The following is a 27,130-nucleotide window of genomic DNA, read 5'->3' as shown; positions in this document are numbered from 1 at the left end:
TATATGTTAACTAGCTGCTTAAATACTCAGGTCTACTTGCACTTTCTTCAAGAAGAAGTGCTACAGTTGTTTAAAGTTGTTCCTGTAGTACTGAAAGACAGAGTATACTTCCAGCACAATGGTGCACCTCCCCACTTCTCTTGTTGTTTCCACTACTTAAATCATTTCCCTGAAAAGTGAATTGATCATAGAGATCCACATTCCTGGCCTCCAAGATTGCTTGATCTAACACCTTAAAATTTTTATGTCGGGATGGATGAAAAATATTGTGTACAGAACAAAAATATATTTATTAAAATACATTTTTGAATATTTATAAACCGGTATATATAATGCACTTGATATAGTGCACTGTTTCTAAATAATATTCTAACTTTTCTTTGTTTTATTTCACTATTTATCTTACAACATTTTGTTCAAATTTAAATTCTGTATAAGTTTTGTTTAAAAGTTTTATCTGTTTTATTACCCATTCAACAAAGTTATTGTACATCACACATAAAAAACAGGGGGTTTTACCCCAATTTATTAGTTTTCACAGCAGATTTTTCAAAAACTACTACAGGTATGGTTAGTACAGGACCTATTTTTTTTTTCTATTTTTTAAATCAAAAACCATAAGAAATCACTAAATTCTGCCCTTTAATTAACATTCTAAAAATTTCAGTACGACCTCATTTTACCATGGTAGCTGAAACCGAAGTGAAATCTTTTACTAGCTGTAACTTGCAAGAAGTATTTTAGGACATATGTTTATAAAAACTTTTTCCATTACTTTCACAAGCAGAATAGGTTATGAAAATCCTGGGAGGACTTTGTGATACACCCCCTGTATATACTCATCCTAAATAATAAACTCATATTCTCATCTAGAAAATAAACAATATTTTTCTGCAATGAATTTAAAAGAAATAATCATTTTACAATATTTTTATTATTACAATAATATTTTTCTTATTCTACATATTTCAACATTTATCATATTGTGTGATAAATTTTTTTGTGTGCTTTGTGACACCATTTTTTACCCTATCAGTTTCAAAATGACTTAAGTAACAGTTCATTAAAATTGATTAAACTTATGAAAATCATATCATGTGATGAAAATCATGTATAAACATAATTTCATATGATTTCAGCAGGGGAAGCGAGATCCTTTAAGTAGATACTTTACTCTCCTAAATTATTTGTGAAACGTTAAGACTGCTTCCATAATTTGTCTTACCTTCTTCAGATAGTAATAATAGAATTGTTCTATGTAAACAATTTTTTCACCAGTGATTTTGTGTAATAGAGATCTTGAAATTTCAGGAAATTGATTAGATCCATCAATATAAAATTATTTACTCTTGTATTTTTTTTTTCTGTTTCATCATAAGAGTAAGTTCTCCAGAATGGTCTGTCATGATGTATTGATAATGAAGTGAAGAGTGAACTCAATTTCTTTAGGGCAAAGATTAATAAACTTAATATAGAATAACACTTCTTAAATTATTCTTTTAATTTTTAATTATAAGTCAGGATTAAGTTATGAGCAACTAACAATATCTTTTATTTGGCTTGAACTTCAAAAATTTTTATTTAAAGGCTAGAAATGCCATTTTTTATTTTAAGGTAAGCCCTACAAAACTGCTTGCATTGAAGTTATTTCATTTGCATAAAACACATTTATGAAAAATTTATTTATTGTTAAAAATAAGAAAAGGAATGCAAAGAAATGATAGAAACTGCTACTCAGCTTGAACTAAAACTATCATCAAGAACATTTGACCTTAAGTTTTGCAACTACTTTTATGTAAAAATCTTTTTTTGATAGAATGATTTGGGGTTGCTTTCCAGTACATTATTTTAATCCATTACTAAACTATGAAGTCAGCAATAAAACTTCAAATTATTTATGTGAACATTGTAATTTTTCCTTAAAAAATATTGTGACCACCAAATAAATTTCTCTATAAAATATAATAAGGACTGAACGTACGTAAAAAATGGTACAGAATTAACTGAAACCTACCTCCTCTTTTTTTTTTTTTAAATCTCAATAACTCGATTACACTTCAAAATTTCATAGTATCTTTTTTATGCATTTTAAAGTAAGATAATACAGCAACGAACAAGTTGACTTTGGTTGTTTGGAGTTCATTTGTGTGAATGCTACACACAAATGTTCTTCACTTTCTCGATATAGTCTTTGTAGAATTAAAAGCCCTCTAAAAATTAAATATTATTTACATTCAAACTAACTTATATTTCAATTTAATTAATGAAACTAATATTATATGAGGTGATTATTAAAAAAAGCTTCCACAGAAATATTATTCCATAGAATAAAATTTCAATTTGAACAATATATTTGTTAGTATTAAAACCTTTCTAATATTACATACAGTTCATTCAGTATTATTAGGGACATAAAACAGTATTATGTCAGGGACCAGAAATGGTTAACGCTTCTTTTCTACAGGCTGTAATGTAGAGGAAGTAAAGGTATTGTGGACAGCCAAGTTTTGTGTACTCAGGTTGACCAGTATTACTACAGTATTAAACGTAATTTATATCTTTGTTCTTTGATTTTGAAATGTTACTAAACAACAATAAAAATACAAAAAAGCTCTGCTTATGTGAAAATTGTTTTGATAAATTCGTTCTTGCGTGGCTCTTTGATCACATTGTTGTTATTGTCATTGTTTGTTATGAATGGATATTCCAGTTACTCTTGTTTTTACATATTTATATCGCTTCTTACGTACCTTAATTTTATTCTTCACACCTTTTTACCTCATTTTTGCCTTTGAAAACTCATGTAGAACTAATTTGTTTATTTTTTCTTCTCACAATTTCAGAATCCTTAATATAAATAATCTTGCTTTCTTGTTAAAATATATAAGTTTCTTTCTCGTCTATCTCCGTTACATAGATCATCTTAAAAACATAAAATATTTAACGGATGTCTTTTTGAAATCAACTTTTTAAAATTATATTGATAGATTCAAAATTATTTTGTCTCTAAAACTGTACCATTATAAATTCTTAAATTGAATTTGATTATTTTGAATTAAAATGTTTCTTCATATCTTCTTTTCTTTGTTTCATTTTGACAGCCCGCTCGAATGACGTGTCTCTCATTGGAAATGAAGGTATGCTTTTATTTTAGTCATATGAATTTAATTATAATCTTTTTTTATTACATCATCGTTATTAGTGTAGTATCGTTCTTTATTTTTCTGGAATAGTTTACTTTTTTAATTCATAATCGTGTTTAATGCTTTTCAAAATTCATTTATTGTATAATATGAATTATTAAAAAAATCGTGTTATTATTTTGGCTGTTAACCCATCTTTTTCTGTGTTTATTGTTACTGCTATTTATCATTATCTTTATCATTCATCCAAATTTTATTTTTCTCACTTTCTTGCTTAGTTTAATTACCCTGACAAATGCTATGCGAAATATAGTTTCCATACGAAAGAGCATCACTACCTTTACCTCACACCAGAATAATTTCCTTTTCTGAAGTTTTTCCAGTAATTCTTCAACTGTGGTGATTTGTAGCTCCCTATGGCTTCCAGTCAAGGAAGCTCCTCTCCAACAACCACACCTTAAGAAAATCAACTTTCTTGTCACCAAGTCAGCAATAAATCTCAGTCAGCAATAATTGTAGTTTGCTATTATGTTTTTATTTCAGTTGATTTCCTCCAAGTATTATACCATTCATTACTGCTCACCTGTTTAATTGTTTCCCTTTTCTCTGTTATAAATGAATGTATTTAATCATTAAATAGAAATTACTTATTAATATTTTTCTTATTTTACTCATAGATGTTGATTAGTCATGAGTTGTTTTATGTTCCTTTGTCAGCTGTAGTTGTTTTTACCATTGATGGTATTACTTTTTTGTACATATTTTTTATAGTTTGATGTAATAAGGTATTCTGTTACTTATTTTTTCAGGTAATAATAATGTATCTGGTTTTTCACCCATTTAAAAGAAAAAAACCTGTTGAGCACTAAGATTTCAATAAATGTTGGCCTTTTTGGGCAACTTTTTTTTTTTTACCTTTTATATATATATTGATTATTTATGAGTTGCTGACATTAGTTATGATGGAAAAAAACATTACTTATGATGGAGTCATTTAACAATAACAAACATTTTGAAAACAAATATGTGATAAGCTGACCAGCCATTTAACTGTAAATACTACTTCTTGCCTGCTGGATACACTATTTGATTAGTGTCACATTGATAAACTTAATTAATCTGAAATACAATATTATGTTATTGAATAAAAGTGCTTTTAAACAAAATTACTATCTATCTAATACAATATATATTGTTGCCAAATTGCTCTGATGACACATGGCATCTTAGAACCTTGTTGGTATCTGCTGTAAGAGTACACATTTGGCTAGTCAGTGAACTTCCTTTTTCTTGTTGTACTTGGTCTTCAGGTGGTGGTCCGTGAATGAATGCTCTCGCATTACTATGCTGCTGCTTATAAAGCCACTTGCACATGATGGAGTGCAGTCAATTATGATAAGGCCATTGTGCAGTAACTGGTTTGGTAGGAGGAGCATGTATTCAGGCGCATAGATGGACTGCCAGTTCCCCTGACATCTGCCGGCTAGCATTGTGCTTGCTGGTAGTAAGCACAGCATCTGGTAACAACTCCTCCCATCTAGGTGGATGCATTCAGGTCTTGATCTGATGGACCTCTGACACAGGTTGCTGATGGTTACTGTTACTGTCAGCGGGAATGCAGCAAAGATGCCCAGAATCTGGTGATCAATGCTGTTGGGCATCTGGGCCATTTATGTCGGCTAATATTTTGTCACAGAGACATAGCTTAGCATGGTCCAGTCTTCTCATCCAGGCAATCTTGTTTAACATTGTGACTAAGGGTCTGAAGTGCCATGTGCTGTTGAAACCATTCAGCTACAATATATATATATATATATATATATATATATATATATATATATATATATATATATAATAAATGTTTCATTTCCAAATTAAAGAATATTGCGCATAGTTTTTCCACTGGAAATACTGGTGGACCAGTGATTAAAAAGTCAATTTGTTCCTTGTTGTATTATTTTGATAATGTACAGTATTATATTTGATGATTATAAATTTGTTATTACTGTTTTCATTAGTGAATAAATGAATAATTAAAAAAAATAGTCTGATTTTTAAATGCGAGTAAAGTTCACCTTGAAGAAATTAATTGGCAAAGAAAAGTGGTGTGGTGATGAGGTTAAGAATGTATGGAGTTTGAGAAAATGATTCATCATGATAATCTCCTCTGCTTACTGCAGAATTTAAACAAAATTGGTGATGAAATTTGTTAAACAGTTCATTGTCTAAAAGTAATAAAAAGGAAATTTGTTAAAAATTTCTTACTGATTTAATTTACTAAACAACAAATAATACATATCACATTTACAGAAATAATACAATTCTTATGATTATTCGTTGTTTAATAAATTAAATCAGTCCAGTAAGAGTTTTGTAGCAGATTTTTCCTATTGTACGGAATGCTTTAACATTTTTTCATTATCTATTATTGTATATCTATTGTCTATTACATATATTTAACATATAATTTTTTTTTAAAGAAGATTCTAATTAATAACAGATTTTGATAATAGAAATGTAATGTCTTAACTTTTTTGATATCAGTATCGTTTTGTTAAAAATGATACTGATGTCGTTTATTGAGTGGAAGAAATAATATCTGCGAAACTCTTACTGCATGGTTTACAATTTCATTGTAATTTTTTCGGTAGTTTTTATCGGTTTTCATATCAGTTTCGTATTGCCTTATTACCTTTTTGGTAGAGTAATTTATTCGAATGTAACTACTCAATTCAATCTTTAGGAGATACATACTCAACTCATGATTCTAATTAATTTGAATAACAATTAATAGCAGTAATGATGACAGGTACTGAAAAAGGTATATTATTTTTATACAAAGTTAAACAAAACGGCAGATTACAAAATTTAAGGAAGTAATTTCAAAAGATATATCGCCTTACAGATTAGTAAAAGAACTGCTTAATTAAAGCTTTAGTATTATACATGTGACATTTCATTAGTGAAAAATATCATTACACAAAAAAATGAAGAAAAATATAATTTTGTTAATAAAATGGTTCATTTGAAAATTGTTTTAACTTTTGATTTCTTAAATTCTCGTTCCCTTGAAACATTTCAATAAAGTATACTGCTGTCTACAAATAAATTAACTTTCTGCAAAGGAAATAAATATCAAAAGAGAAATTTGATGAAAGTAGTTTCAAAATTCTGTTCACATAATTTTCATTACTTGAAATTTTTCACTGGTAAATCATGAAAGTTGTTTTTGTAAAAAAAGAACAAGTTCAAAAATAAAAAGAAAATTTGTTAAAAATGTTATTTTCCTCCATTTGTTAAACTATATCCTGAGTGCATAAATTAAATTCACCAAAAAGGAAACGGGTTTAATTTTTTTTTTTTGTATTGCTTTGTTTTCAAAGAGAGTAAATGCCAAAAATTAATTTTTCTTGATGAAAAGTTTCTATTTGGCCTTTATTAATTTGCTAGTAAATTTAAAATGTAATAGCAAAGAATTTAATTGTATAAATTTCTGTGTTACTTAAAATAAGTTCATTCTGTAAGATTTTAATTGAAATCTTCGATAACTTTTATTGAAATATTTACTAGCGAATAAATAAATCCCTTAAAAAAGTCTTCTAGAAAACTACATTTTTTGGTGTTAACTTGCTTAAAAAACAAAGTAATATGAAAAAAAATCCTTCTCCCTTTTCAGTGAATTTAAGTTAGTTTAATATATACATAGTACATGTTCCTTGCTATAAAAAACAACAAACCTTTCTTACATATAAGAATTTTGAAGCGATTACATTCATTTTAAATTCCTTTTCCATAAGGAAAAATATCCTGTTAAATGAAATTTCAAAACAGAATTTACTCTGTACTAGATTCATTTATAGGGTTTGTATATCTGTCTCTTACAGAATGTAATTTAGACAATGATACTTCCTACATAAAAGTTTATATTTTAAAAGTATGGTGATCTCTGTGTTTACTGGCTACACAGACTGTAGTAATAGTCCTATAATTAAATTTTACTCCTTAAACCAAATGAAATGGTAAAAGAATCCTTAACATTGTTCTGTAGTTTGTAAGTTTTAAGTAAATGTGGGAATTAGAAAAAAAAACATGTTGATTTATATTGAGATAATTATTTCATTAGTTTTTGTTCATAAAGTAATTATAAGATTTTATTTTTATATATTGTGTTTTCTTCCTAAAAATATAGAAAAATTTTTTTTTTTTATTATAGGTAAAAAAAAGAATCAAACTGTTGAATCAAATACAAATGATAATAATAATACTAGTGATACTAATAAAGACAAACCCGCAACGCGTACATCTCCAGTACCACAAGTAATAGAGAGATTTTTTAGTTGGTATAATAGTGAGAGAAATTTTAATTAAATAATATTTTATACATGTTGGATAAATAATTATTTTATTATATGTAGATTTATCCAGTAATAATGTAAGAATTTTGTTAATACATTTTAGACATTTTCTTTGAATAAATTTAAAAAAACAAGAAAAAACATTTCTATTCAGAGTGGAAAGCCCTGCTTAAATTAAAAAGGAAATTGGTCTTTGTGTTGATTTTCTTATTCTAAGTAAATTTCACATACTACATTCCCAATTAACCATAATCTGTTTTGAATTAAATTATCTGTGTGAGATATTTATATATGTAGTTGGTCAAATAGTAAATTGCATATCTTACAATCTGATTACTCTATAACACTTAATGTGTTTAAAGAAGTCTACTGGAAAATTAAGGGTGTTTTAAAGCAAAATAAAATGCTAAATACTAAAATGGTGTTTAATTAATCAGTTTCTGTAGATTTCTGGATTTAAAAACATTTTGTGCTGTTTTATTTATTAATGGTTAATACCTGTAGAAGTCATTTCTTCTTAAAGAAAAACAAAACAGGAGAACAACTCATATTTGGTAGTTGAGTTATCCGATCAGAGAATTAATTGTAACTAAAGTAGGATAGTACCTTTTAACATATATTTAGAGTAAGTATTATCAAATAATTTAGCTATTATCAAATAATGAAAGAGCCATTGTTGTTACAGGAGGCGAGTAAGATGTATATTGTATATTTTACTGTTGTGCATATGTGTAAACTAACCGCAAAATAGAAAATAACATTTACATACTGCCCACATATAATTAATAAAACACATTTTTAACAGCATTTATAACAGAACTTATCCTTTTGAATTAAAAACCTTAAACGTAATTCACAATATCCTGATAATAAAACACATACTAAACTCATCCTTGGCACTAAATATTATAAAAAAATTCCAACAACTTAGTACATATAACACAAATTTAATTCACAGTTATATAATTTAACTAATATAATGAACTGAAACAAAAGCAGTCATGTAATCTAGCCTACATAAAATCTGAACATTGAGGTATAATATCTCTAAAAGGACATTAGTAAATAATTCCATTAATTTAGAAAGGAAATTGTTTTTAAATATCTCTAAAAGGACATTAGTAAATAATTCCATTAATTTAAAAAGGAAATTGTTTTTAATTTTAAGTTAAACTTGATGGATGGTCAATAATGGAAGTTAAACTTGATGTATATAAAAATAATTGCATTTTAAAGTATTTGTAATCTGTATAAATAAAAATGAATGTTTGTTTGCCCCGTTATGTGTTCCTATACCATTCATCTAATTGCGATGAAACTTGGTGAGTTGTGCGCACACCTGTGAAGGTTTCTGAATTAGTTTGGACTCGTTAAGTGGCGCTGGGATGATGATATTTTGAAAAATTGTATTTATGATCCAATTTGGCTCATATTCAGAATATATAATATTGAAAAGATATATTTTTGCAAAAAATGAACCCACTAGGTGGTGCTGGGGTTTATTTTAATGTATTTATGGACTGATTTGGTCCATAATCAGAATATACGAGGTGCAACAATAAAGTAATGAGACTGATGTGAAAAAAGATGTTGCTTACCGTTTTAGTCATGTTTAGTGTTGTCTCCTTCAAAGTAGTAGATTGCACACACTTATTCCAGCGCTTCTGCCATTGATGGTAACATTTCTGGAACTCATGTTCTGTAATATCCTCCAAGACCCTCGTCACAGCTTTTTGGACATCTTGTGTTGTTTGAAAATGGTGTCCCTTGACCGCCATTTTGACTCTTGGAAATAGAGAAAAGTCACATGGAGCGATATCTGGTGAATAAGGTGGCTGTGGTAGTACTGAAATTTGTTTTGAGGTTAAAAATTGTTGTACTGACAGAGCAGTATGGGATGGCGCATTATCGTGATGCAGAATCCAATTATCAGCAATGTTGGCACGGACACGAAGAACTTGTTTACGAAGTCTTTCTAAAATTTCTTTGTAGAAATATTGGTTAACTGTTTGTCCAGGAGGCACCCATTCTTTATGAACAATTCCCTTGGAATCGAAGAAGCATGCATTTCACTTTTAACTTTGACATGCGAGCTTTTTTTAGTCTGGGTGATCCCTTTGAGCACCATTGCGAACTTTGGCGTTTTGTCTCTGGATCGTATTGAAAAAACCAACCTTCATCACCAGTGATAACATGGCTCAACAGATCTGGATTGATTTCCATTTGCTCTAACAGATCGGCTGCCACATTTTTCCGTGTTTCTCGCTGTTGTGCGAGATTTTTGGGGACCATTTTTGCATAAATCTTTCTCATACCAAGCTCTTCAGTTAATATTAGACGAACCGTTTCTCGATCGATGTTGAGTTCTTCTGCAATCATTTTCACGGATAATCTTCGATCAAATCGTACGTTTTCACGCACCCTGGTCAAGTTGACATCTGTCCGTGAGGTTGATGGTCGTCCACTGCGGTCTTCATCTTCAACATTCGTTCTGCCTTCACTAAAAATTTTATGCCCATGAAAAACTTGAGCTCTTGACATAACCTCTTCTCCAAAAGTCTTCTGAAGCTTACCATAAGTTGTCGTGTTTTCACCCAATTTAACGCAAAAAGAAATGGCATACTGTTGCGCAATATTTTGCGGTTTCATTTCTGTGATGAGAGACACAAACACGTGTTCACTTATTACAGCACAACTCACAACTGAGCAGTTGCATCAATGTGCCGCTTGGACTAGAAGCAGCTTATAGACCAAGGACAAAGATGGTGTGCCTACATAAGCTGCAGGGTTGCCACATCTTGCAAAGAAAAATCAGTCTCATTACTTTATTGTCGCACCTCGTATATTAGTTAGGTGAAAAGAAAAATTTTTGCAAAAATTCATACAAAAATTTTTGTATGTGTGCGAAATGGTTCACATTGTTCAGAGAAGGTTTAAAGCTATTGAAATCTTCAATCTGACTGGTAGAAAGAAAGTTAGGGGTATTGTGAACCGACTGCTGTGTTTAGAGAGTAGTTTGAATTAAATCCGATAGGTGCTATTTTGATGACAATTGAATTTATTTAGATTTGGACTTTTATAAAGTGAGAGGTTAAATTTTATTAAGTTCCGTAATGTTCAGTTTTTTAATGCTTTATCAAACTTTCAATTGTGTTCATTTAATCTAAATACAAGGACAATCCAGAAAGTAACTTACGTTTGTGCCTAGCATGGAGGTCGGTGGGGATAGAGTCGCCATATTGGGGTCAAAACGTTTCTACTCTATGCATCAAGCTGTTGCAGCATGTGGGCTATGATTTTTGTACTTTGTTTGTTGTGAATTATTGAAATGTGTGTCAATAGAAAATCGTGTGAGTTATGAGGTGCGTTCAGTGATTAGGTTTTTATTGGCAAAAAACCTCAAACAAATTGAAATTCATTGGCAATTTTGTGAGGTGTACAGAGATAGAATAATGAGTGGAGGTGGAGTGAGGCAGTTGTGCATTCAGTTTAAAAATGGCATGATGAGGACTGCAGTGGTCAGCCTAGCCTTGTGACTGATGATCTGATGATGAAAATCAGCGACAAAATTCATGAAAATCGCTACATTACAATTACAGAACTCTAGCTTCATTTCCCACAAATTTCACAAAGTAGCATGAAATTGTATCAGGGAAGCTTGGTTACCACAAATTTTGTGCAAGATGGTTACAAAAATCTAAGGTGATGGATTTCTACAGAGAAGGAATTGAAAAGCTTGTGCATCATCATTATAAGTGCCTCAATTTAAATGTCGACTATGTAGAAAAGTAGTTTAAGATTGTCCCTTTTAAGTGTTTATAATAAAATTTCTTTTTTTTATTTGGTTGACTTTTTATTTCAAAATGTAAGTTTCTTTCTGTACAGCCCTCGCATATACTCAAATCTAGCAATAGCGAAGCATTGCCGGCTCTGCTAGGTTTAATCATTTTAAATTGTTATCATGTAGTCAGAAAAGTTTATAACTTGTATTGATATTAATTGTAATTTCATTTGTTGTGTGAGAGTTTTGTACTAAGATAATCTAAATCATGATACAGTGTTTTAAATTGAGACTAGAATTTAACTGAATGAACTATGCAAAAAGCTTCCGATGAGCATTGGGCATTGTCAGTTAGCACCTGCTGTAGATGATTGAGCATCTTAAGAATGTTTTCTGACAATGCAAATAATTTGCAGAGAATTGTAGTTTAGATAGGCGCTGTGAAAATGCCTCCCTAATGCATACAGCAAGCAGTTTACAACAGACCTATTAACTGTAGATATATATGACCAGTCTTAATTTGAATATAAATATAATCCTTTTTTATTCACATGACTTAGAACCAGGATGAATTTTCTTAATAATAAAAGTTAAAGTTAAAAGTCGCTTCATACAAATTTATGTTGCTAATTAATGGCCATGTTAATTTTTAGACAGTAACAAAACATTTTATTTATGAAAAATTCTAGGATTCATTTTTAGTCATAAAGAGGTAGCAGTTGCTTTCAGATGGTAGTTAGTAGAAGAAGTTTCAGTATACTTATTACATTTTCAGAAATTATTAATATATTCTTACTCCAAAGCATATGTCAGATGTATTTAGCAACTGAGCTACTGATTTTTCTTGTTTTTCTATCTTGTTTATAGCTCTCATAGCAATGAAGATTGTATGTAAATAACTTGACGTAAATCACAAGTCACAACTGTAGACTTGCTAGTGAAGTAGTTTGTCTTCGCTGTCAAATAATATATGCAGCGCATGTAAACAGCATTCCAAGCTGCCCTCAGAGGCAATAAATATGGGTGATATTCAGTCCTTCAAGTGCCTCCTCCTTCATTCTTTTCACTACTAGGGCTGGGTGTATAGTATACTTAATACTCATGGAGAATGCAAATTTCACGGCGTCAGTTGCTTTTTATGCAGTACAGCCATAATTAAGACAAAAACAGATTTGTAAAGCAGTAAACAAATGTATTTGAATTTTTGTAATATAATTTGTTGAATTACATCATTGTTTCTTTATTATTTTTATTGTAGAAACGGGAAGTCAAGATGGCGGTGAAAGAGGTGATACTCATACCAAAGTTTGGGATAATGAAGAAGAAGGTGTTGCTTACTCTTGGTCATTTTTCCATGTTATGTTTGGCTTAGCAACTTTGTATGTTATGATGACTCTTACGAATTGGTACTCGTAAGTATTTTATTTTTTCCTTATATGAAACAGTTTCATCGATATTTCTAAATCGTATGTAGCAGTGAAAGTCAGATATACAGAAAATAACTAGTGTAATATATACATTCAGTTAATTACAGTTTTTCTGTTTATCTTATTTTTGTATTTTATGTAACTTTTAAGAAAATTGAGATGTTAAAAATGTTATGCTGTTTAAGAAAACTTTCTCTTAACATATAGAACTAATTTAACTTTCACTATGATTGTCATGTGAGAGGTGGAATTCATTCATTTTAAATGTAACTTCTCCTAACTCTAATAATACTAATTTTAAAGTAACATTTAATTTGCTGAAAAAAGAACTGCAAAAACAAGAGGTTGCTGTCTTACTCAAATAAGATGTATGTTTTAAACATACAATGTAGTCTACAATTTTTTAATCAGGTTAGAAAATTAATGAGCTGTCGCATATTTTTTTTAAAGAATTTCGTTAGATATAATTATTTAAAATATTTGTTAAAAGTACACACAGCGTTAAGTGAAAAGAGTTGATTTTACATCTTAATTTTACTCTTTAATTTATTTTACTTGGTTTTAAGAGGCCATTAATATACAAATACTGTAAAGTAATGAATGAGATTGAAATTTTACCCAGTCTCTTTCTTCAGCAAATTAGTAAAATGTTTATATAAACATTTATATAACGTTTATAAACATTATATAAATAAACTTTATATAACATATAAAATCTATGGAAGCAATCAAATATAATGAAATAAATGTAATTAAACACAAAATATCAGTATGGAACTCACAGAGGTTGAAGAATGAAACTGGCACTGCTGAATCCACATTATATGAAGGAATTTGAATAAAGAATTGAATGCAGTTATCTCAAACATTCAAATCAGTACTCTTCTATAATCTATTATTGTTTTGAAAAATCATTGTTTAAAAAGAGTACTGGTAGTTAAATTAATATAGTATTTACAATGTACGTAGCTGATGGTATGTTTACAATACAATATCCAAACGACGTTTCTTTTTCATTAGTTCATTTAACACATCTTCTGCAGTTGGAGTGTAGTTTCTATGTATGTTGAGAAGTGGTAATCCATTCAAACATGTATTTCCACTAGAATTACGCAAATATGTTTTTGCGTAATGTTGAGAAACATCGTTTATTTGTACATGTGGACACTGAGAGTGCAGCTAGTATATCTAATCAAGTACATATTTGGCATTATGTTGGGATTGCACATTGTTAACCCATCTATGGCCGTTATCGGTTGGTCTTCCTGGCAACTGCTTCTTATGTCACTGGCGTAGAATTCTGTGAGCGAAGTGAAAGCATAAACTTAAACAGCAGGGGCGGAAGGTCTTGGTTTCGTAGGTAAAAGGCACTGAAAGCCTTTCAATATTTCCTTGTGTTTCAAGAAACGCGAATCTAGTTGGACATGGAAGTATCCAGAAATGGAATAAAAGTAGTGACCCAGAAGTAAAGTTCTGGTGTTGCTGATGATAAGTCCAAGTTTACACGGTTTATTGCTCGCGCTGCTATGCGAGGGATTTGAATGGAGTGTCTCAACCTATTAAATACTTAAGAAGCACAAATGAAAATTTGGAAAATTCTTCATCAACATTTTTGCATATACATTTCATTTCACTGTTAATATCTTCTGCAAGGTTTACTACTTCTACAAGATCAGTAGTTAAATTCTGCTGGAATTTACACAATGGGAGACTGAAAGAAAACAGTGTCTGAGTACAAAACAGCAATATCAGAAATTGACAGTCAGTCAAACCACATAAAAGTGAATTTGCTGGTGAGGACAAGTTTTTGTCATTCCATTCTGATGAGCTTTGAAGGGTTGCAATAGTAGGGGCATACAATTCCACCATTGCGGCCATGTAATTATACCTTTCCAACCAAAATGTTGCACAAAGTTGAACAAGTTTTTCACGGCGTGAAGTTCTAGTTTCCATTTCCCTAATCGCTGATTTTAAAAATGTTGCCTTTTAGGGATATTAAGAAAATCGTACAGACTTGATTTTGTACCCATACAGTTTCTAATGGCAATTACTTCACAAGCACTGGATACAGCTCAGTTGAGGCCGTGTGCTGAGCAGTGGACATATAAAGCTGACAGAATTATTTCCTTTACATGTGCCTTCTTCTTTTTTTTCCTGTTTAGCCTCCAGTAATTACCATTCAGATATTACTTCAGAGGATGATATGTTTGAGTGTAAATGAAGTGTAGTCTTGTACAGTCTCAGTTTGACCATTCCTGAGATGTGTGGTTAATTGAAACCTAACCACCAAAGAACACCGATATACATGATCTAGTATTCAAATCCATATAAAAATAACTTGACTTTGCTAGGACTTAAACGCTGGAACTTTCTACTTCTAAATCAGCTGATTTGGGAAGACGCATTCACCACTACACCAACCTGATGGGTTCTTGTACATGTGCCTAGACTCAGTTTACTTTTTCCTGACGTGGACATAGCTCTGTCATACCCTTGACCACGAATCTTATTTATGTTTACATTTAATGAATGCAACTTGCCCAGTATTACTGTTGCAATTCCTTTTCCGGTCACATCATATAATGGTACGAATTGTAGAAAGTTTTCCTTCACAGTGAAATTTTCTGTATCAACATGATGAACACACAGTTATAATTGTTGTAAGCCTGATATGTCTGACGTCTCATCAGCGAGAATATAGAAGCAACTGGAGGCATTAAGTTCTTTCACAAGATTTCATACAATGAAGTTGTTGCACACTTCAGTTATTTCATTCTGCATTCTAGGACTGGTAAATACTGCGCATTTTCAACACTACACATCAACATATTTTTTAATACAGTATCAGTGTTGCTTCAAAAGGAAAGAAATGCCCCAAAATTGTCATCATTTTCTTCTGGTTCTTGGTCGACCTCATCCTCTATTCGTCCTCAATCACTGTGGCCTTGCCGATTGATACATTGTTTCCCATATGTTGCAGTATCTATTAGCACATCTATAGACTTGCTCTTCCCACATGAAATTTTGGTCAGAGTACCTCCAAACTTTCATTGTGATAAAGACACTTTTCATGTTCTGCGCTCGACAGCATCCTTCCAGTTGTCAAATTTCTCACTGCAAAGTTGACCTAAAGGTTACTTGCCAGATCCAACACCATTTCTTGGAGCAAAAAGTGCACAAAATGTTCAAAAACTCCCTCCCTTAAATTCAGAATATACAAGTCGCTCCCAGCGGTAAAGCCATTTATTTTCGCAGCCTTAGGCTACAATTTTTTTTAACATTATTTCATTTTGTATAATAAAAATGCTTGTCCCAGTGCCGCATGCCATTATTACAACTTAGGACACACAATAATCAAATATTTTAGTCAATGATTATTTGTATACAATAGGTACTTAACATAACGTATAAAAGATAGGCACTTTATATAACATAAAATCTACGGAAGCAATCAAATATAATGAAATAAATTTAATTAAATACAACATGTCAATATGGAACTCACTGAGGTTTTTCCTTTTGTTGGAAAAAGAAACCCTGGATTTGGTTCTCAGATATTGTTCAAAACATCCAGTTTTTTTTTTTTTTTCATTAAACAAGTTTTATCCTATGTAAACACCAATATCATAAGTTCACTGGAACTTGAATATGTTAAAGCTTCTGTAATCAGAACAATACACTTATCACTTCTAAATGATTCAGCGGACATGTCAACATTATTGAGTGATGGTGATGTACATTCAATTCCAGCCAAGTTTTCACAGGAGGGTGTGAAATTAGTTTCAGGAAGAACGTTTACAACAGCATCATCATGTTGCAGCAGCGAAGAAATATTTGGCGATGTGAAATTTTTACTGATGTTTTAAGAACCATTACCGGCATGTAATTTTTTGCTAAAAAATTGTAAAATTGAACTTTTGAGGTTGTTTAGACATATTAAAGAACACGAAACAATAATGTAAAGTTTCTATTTAAAAATATAAACTGCGAAATGCATAAAACGTTCCACAAAAAAATCTGCACTCAGACTAACGAGTGAATACTGCTCAACAATGTACAATATCTCATATATGCACTGTTGCCACTGCAGAGCTGTCCCAATAATATGTTTCACAAACAAATAGTTTATAGGTGTCAGCATTATTCTATTACAATGTCGGTATTATTATTCTTGATAAGCAGCACAGGTTTGATGGTCTTTCCTCTCTTTCAGTAGACTAGTAGGGGTATATGCTTTGACACCCACCGCACCAGTGAGAACACTGGTGAGTGATGACTACTGTGTTGCACATTGAGTGATGTACTGTACATGCCGCAGCTCTCAGTACGGGGCTTAAATTATTGAAGAAGGAAGAGCGGCGAACTGGATCTTATGTCGATAGATTTTGTTACTCTTGACAGTGAGAAATTAGAGGAGAGAATATGATGAATTTTTAAAAAGATACTCAAATATATATGTGTAAATTTGTGAGTATGCGATGACTTCATCTATTTTCTTAGGAAGGATTTAGTGGTTGTGTTTAATTTTTTAGTTCATTTTATTTGTTTATTTTATGTACGGCTAACTCTAAAAAGTACGTAAACCTTCAAAGGGGGGTTCAAACCTGGTAACCCCCCTTGTGTACACCCCTGGTTGCACGTATTCAGTTATGTCTCATTTAACATAACTGATCTCCTGGTTTATTTGTATATTTCGGTTTGGTTTTATAACTTCGATTTTGAGATAACAGTAAGAAAATACAGCAGTTAATTACAGTTAAAAATAGACTGATATTTTGGATTAAAACAAAATTAATTCAAAAAAATTAATTATTATTCTTCAGAAATTTTAAACTCTTGTAGAATATAAACTATTATAATAACAACATACTTTTAACTTTTAGTATGTATTTTCTTTACAATCTAGACATTATGCCAATTTTTGTATTTATATATATTTATTCTTTCTTAATTAAGTACTATTTTTTATTATTATTATTGCAGGCCAAATTCAACATTAGAAACATTGAATGCAAATGCTGCTTCGATGTGGGTTAAAATGGTTTCAAGTTGGGTATGCCTTGCATTATATACTTGGACTCTTATTGCACCTATTGTTCTTCCTGACAGACAATTCAATTAAATGAACTAAAATTTCTTCTGATTCTGCTTCTATATATAAATATTTTAAAATAAATATGTATTGGAAATACTACTTAAGGTATGTATTATCTAATTTTTAATAAAAAGTTAGTTAAGTAATGTAATTTTAACTTTAAACTTTTGGATCCGACCTGTAATGATATGCAACAGCCCAGATGTTCTATATATATAGGTCTTATGTAAATTAAATGTAGGTGCTCATCAATGCAATGCAATGCAATGCAATCATAATCAGAAAATGGAAATGTTTGAGTTGCTGGAACAACTGCTTGTCATAAATGAGAGAATAGAATAGAGATATAGGTTAAAAAAGGGCTTTTAGAGATTAAAAATAATGAATAAAAAAATAGAAATAAGAAGCTTCTCTATATGTACTGCTAACACTGAAAAATACTAAGATGCAATTGTATGTGCAGTATAGCAGATGGCAAAAAATAATTTAATTATATTTATTTGCCGCATTTTACAACATTGTTACATGTACAATAAATTATAATAATATAGAAAATATATTAAAAGTAATTTCTTTGACAATAAGTTGCCAGCAAAGCAGCAGCTTGAGTGCCAGCAATGTGTATAGTTCAAGTAACAAAAAAGAAAGCTATTACCTACCTTAAAGAAAAAAAAGAAGCTGTTGTTGATTCTGATTGTTTAGATTTAGTACAATGAAAAGAGGTGATCCACTTTTATATAGTAAATCATGTAAATGGATGATGTCATAAATTTAAATATTATATCACTAATATAAATAATATAACTATTACATTAGCACATTTTTTTTGTCTTCAGTCATTTGACTGGTTTGATGCAGCTCTCCAAGATTCCCTATCTAGTGCTAGTCGTTTCATTTCAGTATACCCTCTACATCCTACATCCCTAACAATTTGTTTTACATATTCCAAATGTGGCCTGCCTACACAATGTTTTCCTTCTACCTGTCCTTCCAATATTAAAGCGACTATTCCAGGATGCCTTAGTATGTGGCCTATAAGTCTGTCTCTTCTTTTAACTATATTTTTCCAAATGCTTCTTTCTTCATCTATGTGTCGCAATACCTCTTCATTTGTCACTTTATCCATCCATCTGATTTTTAACATTCTCCTATAGCAACGCATTTCAAAAGCTTATAATCTTTTCTTCTCAGATACTCCGATCGTCCAAGTTTTACTTCCATATAAAGCAACACTCCAAACATATACTTTCAAAAATTCTTTCCTGACATTTAAATTAATTTTTGATGTAAACAAATTATATTTCTTACTGAAGGCTCGTTTAGCTTGTGCTATTCGGCATTTTATATCGCTCCTGCTTCGTCCATCTTTAGTAATTTTACTTCCCAAATAACAAAATTCTTCTACCTCCATAATCTTTTCTCCTCCTATTTTCACATTCAGCGGTCCATCTTTGTTATTTCTACTACATTTCATTACTTTTGTTTTGCTCTTGTTTATTTTCACGCGATAGTTTTTGCGTAGGACTTCATCTATGCCGTTCATTGTTTCTTCTAAATCCTTTTTACTCTCGGCTAGAATTACTATATCATCAGCAAATCGTAGCATCTTTATCTTTTCACCTTGTACTGTTACTCCGAATCTAAATTGTTCTTTAACATCATTAACTGCTAGTTCCATGTAAAGATTAAAAAGTAACGAAGATAGGGAAAATCCTTGTCAGACTCCCTTCCTTATTACGGCTTCTTTCTTATGTTCTTCAATTGTTACTGTTGCTGTTTGGTTCCTGTACATGTTAGCAATTGTTCTTTTATCTCTGTATTTTAACCCTAATTTTTTTAAAATGCTGAACATTTTATTCCAGTCTACGTTATCGAATGCCTTTTCTAGGTCTATAAATGCTAAGTATGTCGGTTTGTTTTTCTTTAATCTTCCGTCTACTATTAATCTGAGGCCTAAAATTGCTTCCTTTGATCCTATAATTTTCCCGAAACCAAATTGGTCTTCTCCTAACACTTCTTCTACTCTCCTCTCAATTCTTCTGTATAGAATTCTAGTTAAGATTTTTGGTGCATGACATTAGCATAAATGTGTAAAATTAATGTTATCTCTGTAAATATATCTGGCTTGCAAGGAGTTAATTATTATAGCTTTGAGAATTTAACCCATCCTACAATTTATTTAATAAAAATATTGGTAATTTATAGGTGAATGAAAATTCCTAAATATTTAACAATTTTTGACTCTAAAAGAGGGACATCCTGACCCTGGTAGGGGAAGATGCCTTGTGACAATCCCGGTCCCCTTGTTACCCCACTCTCTCTGTTCCTAGTCCTAATGGGGGTTTCCTGAGGTCATTTTTTAGATACTCTAAACTTGATAACCCAACACAGTTACCAATTAGTCTTCTGTCAGGGTGTGACAGATGCATTTCCTTGGCAGACATTTCCATCAGTGTATTTACACAATTTACTGTCACCTTCGTATGGCTTCCAACCACAACCACCTATCTTAACTTACAACCGTCAACTATCAAATTAACCGATTCACAAAAGCATGATCCCTATACCTTCCTGTTACATTAAGCATGATCCCTATACCTTCCTGTTACATTAGAGGTTTCACACAAAAATGCTTCCTATATGTAATTTGAATTACCCTAAGCACTCAGATCATTACTTGATCATAATATAATTGGTGCTCAGTCACAAGGATAATAATATCCGTAATACCAGAAATAACAAGGACCACCTCTTGAGAGACATCGTTATCTGCGGTTGATGACTATGGACACCAATCACAAATAATGATAGGAGATGCTGGGCTCACAACAAAAAATTCCTGTAACACTTATACCTCATTCGATGAGAGCATACAGCATTATAGCTTTGCATACACCCTTATGTAGAACACGCATAGTTCTGAAATTAAGCCCCCCAACCGGAGTGAACTGCTCTCTGAACACTGAAGGAAGTAAAACAAGCCTTTTTGGCAGCATATTTTCAAGCAGTGCTGCTTGAATTGAAGATTCTTATCAAGGATAACACATAGCTACTTCAGCGGTGGGACATAACAAATTTGATGACCTGCTACTGATGCACGAGGTTGTCTTGTAATAGCAAGTCTGCCGTTGAGCAACATCATTGTTATTTTCTCTGGGTTAACCACAATCTTATGTTGCAAACTACATAAATAGAGTATCTTGTGAGCCTGGGTTGCCCTGAATTAGATATCATTTTTTGAATTGCCTTTAACCAGCAAGCCCATCATCCACATACATAATGACATGGCATCCCATGGGTAACCTCAACCACATCAAAGATTGAATTCAACAACCTAGAGCAGACGTCCTAAAACACTACCCTGTGGAATATTTAAAGGACACATGTGTGATATCTGTTTGGATGAATAAATGTATTGAATAATTTCTCTTGCACAGGTGGATGAATGGATTTTTATTGGGATTGGGAGAAATGTCATGAATTCACTTTTCTTGTAATTTTGAGTGAATTATAAAGTTGAATTATAAGTTAAATTCATTTTCACCAGATGGCAGTAGGCATGATCTTTTACAGACTGTTGATTTGTTTGTAAATGCTCATTGACTAAGAGTAGTTTTAACATTTGATTAATTTTATAATATATATGACTGTTATTAATAAATTACTCTTTAACTCTGTATGTTTTTTATAAGACTAGTCGCAGAGGTTTTTCAGTATATTTAATAAAATAATTATCTTATTTCTAGAATTGCTTTTATGAAATTTCTTTTCTTTTACAGGTACTTACCTTATTTCTGGATCAAAAGTTTATGCGTGTTGTATACCATATATTATAATTTATCATCTCTTTTTCATTTATATTTTAATGTAATAAATAATATAACATAATAAATGTAATAAATATGTATTACATAGTTTTTTATATGATTCTTTTGACAAATTTTTTATTGACATAGTATTGCTTATTTTAATTGTATTTTAACTTCATTTTATTATTTTCGTTGTTGCAAACTTTTCCAAACCACTTTTGAATTTTATTCCAGTTATGTTTTCTATTTTCCAGTAATATAATTTTTTTTTAATAACAATTTTCTTCTGTGATAAAAATTTATACTTAAATGCCAACCATCAGTATAACCATACAGGTGTAAAAGAAGTATTAATTTAACCTAATATTAATAATAAATTTTGCATTTAAAAATTAAGTTTTTAACATTCATAAATTACTGGGTTTTAATTATTATTATTTTTTATTATAAAAAAATTTTCATTAAATGTTTAAAAACTAACCAATTTATATATATATATATTTTTTTATTATTATTATTATTGAATATAGAGATTGTTGGGTTACATAACTGAAATTTGGATTTTTTATTTATTTTTTTTACATTACATATTTTTTATTTTACTCATTAATAAAAAAAAATATATAAAAATAATTATAAATATTATGTATCTTTTAATAATAAAATTTAGTTGTAAAATTGGTTTTAAAAATTTTATGATAAATATTTCCTTACTTGATATTTCTCACTTTCTGCTCGTAATCATTATATTATTATCAATATTTTAACACTTAGCAAATTGCTACCTCTCTCTGTTTACCAAAGAATTATGTAAATATAATGTGGGCATCTACACCATTTTTATCTGTAGATTAACGGATACTGGCATATAATGTTCAAAAACTATACTTCACAAGGAGTACTTGACCATTTAGTATTATTATCTTTTATTTATGAATAATAAATTTGCCCAAGCCCCAAAAGTTTTTATACAGAAATTTGCTGTTATCAAATATAGATTTAGTAGCTGTTATCAAATATAGATTTAGTAATTAAAAAGAGATATTTGTGTAATATTTGTATGAAGTAGAGCGCTTCATAAGACCGTGAAACTTGGATTTTTGGAAGCAGATGAATAAAGAACGGGGACTACTCTGATCTGATATTATAGATTAGACATACTATGAATTAAAAGAGAGAAAACTGACTGTTGATTATTTGAAGTTTGAATGATTATAGACGAATATATATTAAGTTTATGCCTTATTTATTGATTGAATTACATTTTGTATAGAAACACTTTTGATTAAATTCTGGTAATCTTATTTGTCGTAATTGCATTTTAGTTTAATAATAACACATTGAATATATTTAGTAATATTAATGTAAATAATAAATTGAATAGATGAATACATTGTGTATAACCGTACTATTGCATATCATCATGTCTTTTGTGTCTACAATTGAGTCAGCTGAGCGGCGAGAAAAAGAATTATGACAATTAAAACTGCCATTACAATATTTTTAAATAAAAACAAAATATGACATTAAAACTTAACATGACCGCCCGCCAAAATCGGCGGATTTTGAATTTAAACTTTTGATATTGAATATAAACATAAAAAATTAAAATATAAAGAAAATTCATAATATAATGTAATGTAATACAAATATGATACAATTTTGAACAAAATATAATTTTGACAAATAATACAAATATTAGGTAGTATCATAACACTTAATAAGATATACATAAGTAATAAGTATAACAAAATGAATACATATAAAAAGAACATTGAATAAAAACTGTTAAGATTTTAATTAATTATCTGATAAGGGTAGCAGACACAATTTATGTATTTGGCTACGAAATACACCATTTGATGTACGAGTGGCAACAACTCTAACTAAATTATCAGAACCCATGAAAGCATGAGTAGCAATTCCAGATTTCCAAAATAATGGAGAAGTATTGTCATCACAAATTAAAACTAAATCGCCCTCACAAAGATTTCTATTAGGAAAACGCCATTTATTGCGTTGTTGCAGTTGATGCAAATAATCTTTAGACCATCTTTTCCAAATAACTTGAATAAATTTCTGCAATAATTGCCACCTACCTAAACGATTTTCTGGAGTTTCAGAAAAGTCTGGGTCAGGAAATGAAGTAAGAGGAGAACCGATTAAGAAATGGCCAGGAGTAAGCAGTTCAGGATCTTTAAGGTCATTAGAAATAGCAAAAAGTGGGTGAGAATTAAGACATGCTTCAATTTGAGTTAAAATTGTACAAAATTCCTCGAAGGTAGGAATGGTTTGTCCAACGACATGGCGAAGATGAAATTTAACAGTCTTGATTCCGCTTTCCCACAAGCCACCAAAGTGTGGCGAGGAAAGTGGAATAAATGACCATTTGAAATTTTGAGAATTTGAGAAAGATTGAATAGCCGAATTGAAGTCCTTTGATTTAAAAAATTGAAACAATTCATAAAGAGTGTTCCTAGCACAACGAAAGTTAGTAGCGTTATCTGAATACATTTGATTACAAATATCCCTGCGAGCAATAAATCGTTTTAAGGCAGCAATGAAGGATTCAGTTGTTAAATCTGAAACAGGTTCTAAATGAATAGCCTTAGTAACTAAGCAAATAAAAAGCGCAATATAGGCCTTTGAAAGAATTTTAGATTTTTGCCCGCCATGACGAATCATAATAGGGCCACCAAAGTCAATAGCGCAACAAGAAAAGGCTCGCGAAGGAGTTATTCTAGAAGAGGGTAATTGACCAAGTTGCTGAGATTGGTTATCAGCATTAAAACGAAAACATTTTAGGCATTTTCTAACTATAGAACGAATAGCTATTTTTTTGCATTCACAATCCAAAGAGAACTGTGAGTTAATTGGAGTCCAGCATGTAAAAGACGTAAATGTTCACTGTGGATGATTAACCTTGTTATGTTTGCATGAGGATGTAGTATTAACTGATGTTTTTTATCGAAAGACAAATTAGAATGTTCCAGTCTACCTCCTACACGAAGTAAACCTTTATAGTCTAAAAATGGATCTAGCAAACTGAGTTTACTTTGTTTCGAAATGAAACATTGGTTTTGAAGATCATTAATTTCAGATTTAAAATATGCTAACTGAGATTGATGAATGAAAAATTCAAGAGTGAATTCTAATTCATTTGAAGACAATGCATCAAATTTTCTATCGTTAGTAGACTTATGCTTAATATTTTGAATAAATCTAAAACAATAAGTAATGACACGAATTAGTTTAGACAGCGAAGAGAATTTCTCAGTATAATCAGTAATATTAGAAGTCAAAAGAGATAACCTGAACAGTTTGACGACCACCATAATACAAAATTAATTAATTTTTTCGGAAGACATCCCTTAGAGAGTATCTCGGCAGGATTCGAAGGTGATTCAATATGATGCCACTTCGCATTAAAAGTCAACTGTTGAATTTCTGAAATTGATTGGCTACAAACACTTTCCAATTGGTGGATTGACCATGAATCCAATGGAGTGCAATCATGGAATCAGAATATAAATGAATTTCATTGATTCTTTCATTTAAAGCTAATGTAACTTGATTAAGTAAACGTGATAAGAGCAAACAAGCACAGAGTTCAAGTCTTGAAAGAGTCATTTGTTTTAAAGGGGCAACTCGTGATTTGGAACAATAAATTACGTGAAACCTTATCATTACAGTAAGTAATTCTAACATATATACATCATCCGAAACCGTTAAGAGATGCATCTGCAAATCCATGGAGTTGAAAGGATTTGATGCTACTATCAATGTTTAATCTTACACATCTGTCAACATTTATAGAACTAACTAAACTTAATTGATTGTATAAAATTTGCCACTGCGATAGTAAATTATCGGGTAAAGTATCATCCCAATTGCACTTGACTAGACAAAGGTTTTGCATAAGAATATAATGGGTCCAATAAGACCTAATGGATCATAGATACCAGAAATAATTGATAAAATATGTCTTTTAGTGAATATTTTAACTTCCCTTTGATTGACTTCATAAGTTAATTTATCTAAGTAATTATTCCATAATATACATAAAGTACGTATGTTTTCATTTTTATTTAATGATATATATGTGGATTTAATAGTACAGTATCATCAGTGGAGAAAACAATATTTTGACAGTTGGAGAACCACTTATGAAGGAGAAAGCCATACTGTTTTAATAAGTTACATACATGTTTTTAACTGCTTAATTTCATGTACACTATCAGCTCCTGTAATAAGGTCATTGTTGGGTAAAGTTAACAAAAATGAACACACAGCTTGTATTTGCCAAAAGAAATTGGACTTTAATTAGAAAGAAAACAACTGAACTTATGATAAATCATAACCTTAAAAAATTAAAAGAAATTATGAAATAAACACTTAATTCTATATAAGAAATATCAACTGAAATCAGCATATCAGTAATGATATTAAATGAGAAAATACATGAATATACATTTTTCAAATACACATTTTGAAAATCTACAATTTAACAAAGCCTGAAAACAAGAGAACATAAAACAGCTTATTTACAATTATATACTTAGAAAAACATAACATCAATAAACATAGTATGACTGGAAAACTATTGCATTACTGACATATGCTGTAATATTGAAAAATTAGCAATGAACAAATGTCATTAACTTAGACAAATAAACTACAGTAAATCTTGTTATTGGCACTGGCCTTTTCTGAATTATGAACATCATCAAACTTAACATTAAATAATTAAAACATGTAATTCTAGTTTAGTATAGAAAAAAGGCCACGATAATATTCCAGTATAAAAAAAGTTAATTACAATAATCAAATTGAAATAACTGAGCATAGAGTTCAACTTAGAAAATAAGTTTTCTTGAAAACAAGAAATTACAAAGTCCAAAAACATAAATTCACATCAGGAGTAATTTTCTTTAGATTAATTTAAGAGAAGTAATATGAATTCAGTGCATGAATAGATAAGAATTAATCTCGGCGATTAACATGTTAAATTAGATTAAATGATGGCGTTAATTGCAATAAACATTTCAAGTAAAAAATTTACGAAATTAAAGTGCACATATACATACAGTTTATCGTTGGTGTAGTCTGTAACAGAGGTAACAATTTGTGATTAGAAGTTGAATAATTACGTAGCACCTCAGATTTGTAGTAATGAGTTTGGAGAGATTCTGCATCGATGAAAATGTAATCAGCAGCTGGAGAAGATTCGGCGTCGATAGAGTTGGCTGGTTTGTAGTAATTGAACCACTTTCAACAGAGACGTTATCTATTGAATTTGAAAATTAACTTATCGAAGAAACGAGGCAAAAACGAACATAGAAATTTGTAAAATCACAAAACACTGATGAGTAGAACAAGAGAATATTTTGACAGAGAAATACCACAACATTTATGAGAGTATGAAAACTATGAAAGTATTAACATTAAGCGAGAGAGAAAGAACCGCAAGCTGGTCCCTGCCTGGGGAACAGCCTGTACATCCAAACAACATGCAAAACT

The 27,130-nt window shown here is 30.5% G+C and overlaps 3 protein-coding genes and 1 pseudogene across 3 annotated transcripts in view; 1 reads left to right on the top strand and 3 right to left on the bottom strand.

Annotated features, from left to right (window-relative positions):
* LOC142332802 (serine incorporator 3-like) overlaps positions 1-22,292 on the top strand; it is a 29,650-nt gene extending 7,358 nt beyond the window's left edge. Inside the window, exons 3-6 of the mRNA XM_075379418.1 lie at positions 3,102-3,137; positions 12,538-12,691; positions 17,690-17,906; positions 21,581-22,292. Coding sequence (XP_075235533.1) covers positions 3,102-3,137; positions 12,538-12,691; positions 17,690-17,828 — 329 coding nt within the window. The 3' untranslated portion in view covers positions 17,829-17,906; positions 21,581-22,292. The remainder of the gene's footprint in view (positions 1-3,101; positions 3,138-12,537; positions 12,692-17,689; positions 17,907-21,580) is intronic.
* LOC142333315 (zinc finger MYM-type protein 1-like) lies at positions 14,677-15,487 on the bottom strand (annotated as a pseudogene).
* A 1,118-nt stretch (positions 22,293-23,410) lies between the features above and the next one.
* Positions 23,411-24,295, bottom strand: LOC142332801 (uncharacterized). The gene has a single exon (XM_075379417.1). The coding sequence runs from the start codon at positions 24,293-24,295 to the stop codon at positions 23,411-23,413; it is 885 nt and encodes a 294-aa protein (XP_075235532.1).
* Positions 24,296-24,441: 146 nt separating this feature from the next.
* Positions 24,442-24,945, bottom strand: LOC142332800 (uncharacterized). The gene has a single exon (XM_075379416.1). It carries the CDS (start codon positions 24,943-24,945, stop codon positions 24,442-24,444), a length of 504 nt encoding a protein of 167 aa, XP_075235531.1.
* Between the last annotated feature and the right edge of the window lie 2,185 nt (positions 24,946-27,130).

The sequence above is a fragment of the Lycorma delicatula genome, chromosome 12, assembly GCF_047948215.1.
Source record: "Lycorma delicatula isolate Av1 chromosome 12, ASM4794821v1, whole genome shotgun sequence".
Classification (NCBI taxonomy): domain Eukaryota; kingdom Metazoa; phylum Arthropoda; class Insecta; order Hemiptera; family Fulgoridae; genus Lycorma; species Lycorma delicatula.
Note: the sequence above shows the minus strand (reverse complement) of the source record. Positions and strands in the feature narration are given on the sequence as shown.